At 43.5% G+C, this 6,605-nt stretch overlaps 1 protein-coding gene across 1 annotated transcript; it reads right to left on the reverse strand.

The window, feature by feature from the left end:
- Nucleotides 1-226: 226 nt before the first annotated feature.
- Nucleotides 227-739, reverse strand: LOC112794901 (uncharacterized). Its single transcript, XM_025836870.1, has one exon. It carries the CDS (start codon nucleotides 737-739, stop codon nucleotides 227-229), a length of 513 nt encoding a protein of 170 aa, XP_025692655.1.
- Between the last annotated feature and the right edge of the window lie 5,866 nt (nucleotides 740-6,605).

Here is a 6,605-nt window from a genome sequence, read left to right on the forward strand (position 1 = left end):
CTACGGGATGTAATGTGCCTTTAATGAAATCTATGGTAGAACATCAAACTTATAATTGCACATCACCTTTGAGTTTCGTTGGTGTGTAACACCAAACTTAGCTCCATGCGATGCAGAGAGATCTTCTTGACTCCTTTATTAACAAGCTTTGAAAAGGAAATTACCTTTGGTTGGGTTGCCTCCCAACAAGTGCTCTTTTAACGTCACTAGCTTGACGTTCTTTCCATCAGTTGGGCTGATAATTCATCTTGAAACCTTCTCCCATATTGCCCAGGTAGTATTTAAGCCTTTGCCCATTCACAGTGAAGGTCCACTTTGATCTTTCCTCCAAGATTTCTATGTGTCCATAGGGTAAGACCTTGGTAACCAGAAAAGGTCCTAACCACCTTGACTTCAGCTTCCCAGGAAATAACCTTAGCTTGGAATTATAAAAAAGTACTCTCTGTCCTTCTTCAAAGCTTCTTGGTGCCAACTTGATGTCATGTATTTCTTTTGACTTTTCCTTGTAAATTTTGGCATTCTCATAGGCTTGGAATCTGAACTCATCTAGTTTTTGTAGTTGCAAAAGCCTTCTTTCACCAACAGCCTTGCTGTCAAAGTTTAGTAGCTTGAGAGCCCAGAAAACTTTGTGTTCCAACTCTAATGGCATATGGCAAGCCTTCCCAAAAACTAATTGATATGGGGACATCCCAATTGGCGTCTTGAAGTCTGTCCTATAAGCCCAAAGAGCATCGTCCATTTTTTTTACCAGTCCTTTCTTGAAGATCACACAGTCTTCTCCAGGATCCTTTTCAATTCTCTATTGGACACCTCTGTTTGCCCACTTGTTTGGAGGTGATAAGGTGTGGCCACCTTATGCTTTACTCCATATCTCAAGAGTAGAGTCTTTAATGGTCCATTGCAGAAATGGCTTCTTCCATCACTGATAAGTGCTCTTGGGGCTCCAAACCTGCTAAAAACATTCTTTCTGAGGAGGTTCAGTACCACCTTAATATCATTTGATAGGGTTGCAATAGCCTTCACCCACTTAGATACTGTTCATACTCTGGATCAAGCTGTCCGACCCGGGATGTTTAGCGACAAGCCGACCGACCTCTTCAGGTCAGACTATCCGACCTCTTCTCAAAGAGCTTGGCCAATGCCTGACCTTTTTTCAAAGAGCTTGGCCAAATCACCAAAGTAGCCCAAAGCAGGCCCAAAACGAAGGAACGCAGCCCAATCTAAAGGCAGCTAAAGCCCAGAAAGATAAAGGCGGTTCCCCTAAAGATAAGATGACCTCACTCAAAGATAAAGATAAGATAAGATAAGATAAGATAACTATCTTATCTCCAGAAAGGTCACTCCTCACCATTATAAATACACTGGAGCACCCAGGTATAACTCATACTCTGATTCTACTCAATACCTGCTTAATACCCGTGCTAAATTAAGCATCGGAGTCCCTTGCAGGTACCCTCCACCCTCCGGGGACGAAGGATCAGCACCACCACCAAGTCCAACAAGTCGGACACAGCGGCTCCAGCCACCATCATCAAGTCAGACACAACAGCTCTGACCAGTATAGAAGATCTCGTCCGAGATCGACCAATAGTTTTAGGTAACCCTCGGAACATTGGCGCCGTTGCTGGTGAACTTGGAAGTCATCCCATCACCATGGCGGACAACCATGACAATGACCACGATTCAGATCTAGAGGATAGAATGCCGCACAAAAATGCAGATACTACACCAAAGGATACTCCTCAACTTAACAACGAAAAGGATTCTCCAAACACGGGAGCCATGGAGGCGCTTCAAGACCGTTTAAAACAACTGGAAGAAGAAGCCCTACATCAACGAGAGCCTGAGAAAGACCTACAAAGGGAGATAAAGCGACACCGGGAATTGGAGGACAAACTTCTAAAACTCGAAGCCGATCTCAAGGCCAAAGCTAATTGATCCTCTTATGAGGATAGCTCCTGCAAGGACCAGGATCCATTCACCAAAGAGATCATGAAAGCTAAAGGACCCAAAGGACTTCAAAGCTCCAGACATGACTCCATACGACGGCACATCAGATTCAAGCCATCATCTTAGCAACTTCAGAAGCAGGATGTATCTCACGGAGGCCTCAAATGCAATCCGTTATTCTTCATCTAGAAGGACAAAGCCAAACACGCATTGAGCCTATTAGGGATCAAGCAAGGAGATCGAGAGAACCTTCGCAACTACATGAAAAGATTCAACAAAACATGTCTGGGCATACAAAGTCTGCCAACAGAAGCAGCTATTAGGGGCCTCATCAATGGTCTACGAAAAGGACCTTTTAGCCACTCAATATCCAAGAAGCACCCAAACATCTCTGAACGAGGTACAAGAATGAGTAGAGAAGTACATCAACATGGAGGAAAACTCTCGACTAGGAGAGATCTCAAAAATAGAACATTCCTACTCCTCTCGGGATAAGGATAATGAGTCCAAGAAAAAAGAAGATCAACATGGAGAGAAGCCTAGAAAATACCACAATTACACCCCTTTGGGTGTTTCTTGTGGATGTCTACCATGAAATATGCAAACACTAAGAAGATCCCACCACCTCGCCCAATCCAAAACCAAAGAGGTCGGACCCGTTGAAGGTCCACCTCACACCGAAGAGGTCAGACGCATTGAAAGTCCACCTCATACCAAAGAGGTTGGACACGTTGAAGGCCCACTTTACACCAAAGAGGTCGGACAAAGTTGAAGGTCCATCTCACACCAAAGAGGTCAAACGAGTTGAACGTCCACCTCACACCCTAGAGAGACATGTTCATGGAAGATTTGCAGGAGGAGGGATCTCTAAATCATCTCGCAAAGAAAACCTCAAAGAGGGATATTAAGGAAGGGAGAGAGGTTTAAATAGGACAACAGGGTGTAAACAAGCCTTCCAAGATTTCAAAAATTCTTGGGCAACCACCCATTCTTACCTGACCAAGGCAAAGTGAAAAGCTCATATTATACCTCGTAGTGGGAATTCGGGCAATAGCCTCATCACCAGTTAAAGAAGACAAAAGTGGGCAACAACCTGTCTACTTCATCATCAAGGCTCTACAAGGGGCTGAACTAAACTATCAAAAGATAGAAAAGTTCACCTATGCCCTCATATTCTTTTCTCGATAACTCTGCCCATATTTTCAAGCTCACACTATTAGAGTTCGGACCAACCAGCCCATAAAAGGCATCCTACAGAAAACAGACTTAGCTAGAAGAATCCTACAGTAGGCAATCGAGTTATCTGAATTCGATCTTCGACATGAAGCTCGGACAGCCATCAAATCACAGTATCTGGCCGACTTCATTACAGAGTACACTAACACCCCGGGAACTCCTACAAAATGGAAATTCTACATGGACGACTCTTCAAACAAAACCAGGAGTGGTGCGGGTGTAATTATAGAAAGCGATCAGGGAAGCCAAATCAAGCTAAATGACCAAGCTGAATACGAGGCACTAGTGACTGGTTTAAGGCTATCTAAGAAGGTAGGAGGTTACCATGTCCAGTGATTCACAAGTAGTCACCTCACAAATAGAAGGGAGCAACCAAGCTGAGGATCCCACCATGAAAAAATACCTCGGGTAATTCGGGGGACCCTGGACAAAACCAAAGAACAACTCGGACAATTCGGGGGACCCTGGACAAAAACGAAAAACAACTCGAACATTTCGGGGAATATGAAGTTCGACACATACCTCGGGAGTAGAATGCCCGAGCTGATGCACTTTCAAAATCAGTCAGCACCAACAGCTCAGACAATTCGGAGAATATGAAGTCCGACACATACCTCGGGAGCAAAATGCCTGAGATGATTCATTTTCAAAACTAGCCAGCACCAAACCAGGGGGCAATAACAGAAGCCTCATCCAGGCTACAGTACAAGATCACAACAAGGAAGGAAAATAAACCCTCTCCTTAAGGTCCGGCAACACCAGCTCATAATTCTCCTCCTCATCCCTATCCCTACAAATTCTACGGAACATCCTAAATTGCACACAGTACTCAGGGTCAGCCATAGTAACACGCATTACAACTATTGAATCTAGTCAATTAGACATGTCGTCCGGGATCTTAGTAGACATCTCAGCAATATTTTTTCAAGAAGACATAGGTCAACCATGGGGTTATTACGAAACAACTCGAACAAATAAGGAAATAACTCGGACAGTAACAGCAAAACATCAGATATTAGATACAACAGTAAAAGAGAAACCCCAGGACTCACACGAAAGTCCAAGGGCACCCTTTGGAGGAAATAACAGGGCAAGAACACAGAGAAGAGAAGCCAACAATCTATACCCAAACAGTCTGAACACCTCTCAAATAAAAGGTCAACACAAAAACTCGAACTTTTGTATAAAAGGAGTCAGGCAACGATGAAAAGAAACAGGAACAGCAACCAAATCCTAAGCAAAGCACACATTCTCCTCAAAAGGCGAACGACAAAAGAAAAGTCACAACAAATGATCAAAGACGCAAACTTTTTGCAGAAAGAACCAAAGTTCTTCAGATCAAAAGGGAGCTTGGGCTGAAGAGATCCCATAAGTCCTATGGGCATATCGAACAACTCCACACTTCACCACGCGGAGTGAAGGCAATGATCCCAGTAGAGATCGAAGAAGGATCTCCCAGAATGATCCTCTACAATAAAGAGGTCAACTCCCAAATCCAAAGGGAAGAACTTGACCTACTCGGATTAGGGAGGAAGCGTTAAATCGTCAAATGGCCTCAAGATACAATCAGAAGGTAATCCAGCAAAGTTTTGCCAATAACTATCTCATCCTATTCTGAAACGACATCGGAACAAGTCGACCGGGAGAGGAAAAGCTAGCAGCTAATTGGAAAGGACCCTGCCAAGTCACGGAAGCACTGGGGAAAGTCACTACAAAGTGTCTGACCTCGAGGGGCGAGAGCTACCAAGGTCATGGCATGCCTGCAAAAGGTGCCAGGACGAGATCTAAAAGATTGCCCGACCTAGACGGGTAAGCACTAACATGTACACATTCTTATTCATATCTTCATTTTATTGTTAAAAAGTTCACAGATTTCCTAAAATGTTTCCTATCAAGACGTCCGATTACGACAGGTCGGCAAGGTGAAAATCAAATTCACTGCCCGATCACGACAAAGGTCGGCAAGGTGAAAACTAAATTCACCGCCCGATCACGACAAAGTCGGCAAGATGAAAACCAAAATTCATCGTCCGATTACAAAGCGACAGGTCGGCAAGGTGAAAACCAACATCACCGCCCGACCACAATGAAAACCGAATTCATCGTTTGATTTCGACAAAGGTTGACAAAGTGAAAACCAAATTCACTGCTCAATCAAGACGCATTAATCTGAAACATTCATCGTCCGATTATAAAGCTACAGATCGGCAGAAAGTGAAAGTCAAATTCACTACGCGATCACGATAAAGACCAAAGATGAAAACCAAATTCATCAAAAGGTTTGCCAAACGAGGGTTAAAACCCAAACTCTACAAAATCGGCAAAGATGAAAACAGAATAATGCAAGAAGTTATAGAAAGTGATCCATAGAAAGGACCTGACGAGGTCCTAATAAAATGGATTGCTATAAAATAACTTGAAGACTGGCCGACACAAAAAAGTCGGACCAGCCATAACAACCCAAGTTATAAGTAAAGCCCTGGAAAGAGGTCTAGCCAACCCTATAAAAGAGGATTACTATAACTTAGAAGAGCCCGACATGATGAAGTCAGACTCCTACGAAAAAGTTATAAAGGTAATCCCTGAAAGAGACCTGAACAAGATCCAAAAAAGAGGATTACCAAGTAACTTGACAAGACCACCATGATGAAGTCGGCCCAAGCCGATCAAAGCGACAAAAAAGTTATAAAAAGTAATCCCTGAAAGAGACCCGACAAAGGTCCAATAAAAATGATTACTAGAAATAACTTAGAAGGGACCGACAAGAAGAAATCAGACCAACAAAAGCTACAGCTTGGACCGACAAGAAGAAGTCGGACCAACGAAAGCTATAGCTTGGACCGACAAGAAGAAGTCGGACCAATGAAAAACGTGCGCTAAAACGGATATAGCTCCGCCCAAAAAGCCACGGCTCCACGAAAAGCCTATCAAAATTGTTCAGACTGAATAAAAAGTGTTCTATGAGAACACTAAAAAGTCGTCGGACAAGTTAGCCCCAAGGACCACCTCGACCAAGCAGAAAGTGGACAAAACCAGAAGTGATCAAAAGAGGCCGGACAACAAAGTACCGACAGTCTACAAAGATCCACAAAGGGGACAAAGACATCTCGCAACGGCTAGAGGAAGGCCAGAAATGCTTTGCTAAAAAGTACGAAGTCTTGAAAAAAGACACTACTTAAAAGGCAAAAGCACAAATCAAAACGGCGCTAAAAAGTCATCCAAACAGACTATAAAAAGGTTCCCCATCAGGAACACTACCTAAAAAGTTGTTGGATTATGACTAAAAGGCCCGAGCAGTGAAGACAAGCAAGTCAGAAGAAGACTGAAAAATCCCCTTAACAAACTAAAAGGGGCAATACCAGACTTGCACAATGGAGAAACTACTCAAAGAGATCGAAGCTCTGAAAACACGATCTCGC

Source organism: Arachis hypogaea, chromosome 4 (genome assembly GCF_003086295.3).
Source record: "Arachis hypogaea cultivar Tifrunner chromosome 4, arahy.Tifrunner.gnm2.J5K5, whole genome shotgun sequence".
Classification (NCBI taxonomy): Eukaryota; Viridiplantae; Streptophyta; class Magnoliopsida; order Fabales; family Fabaceae; genus Arachis; species Arachis hypogaea.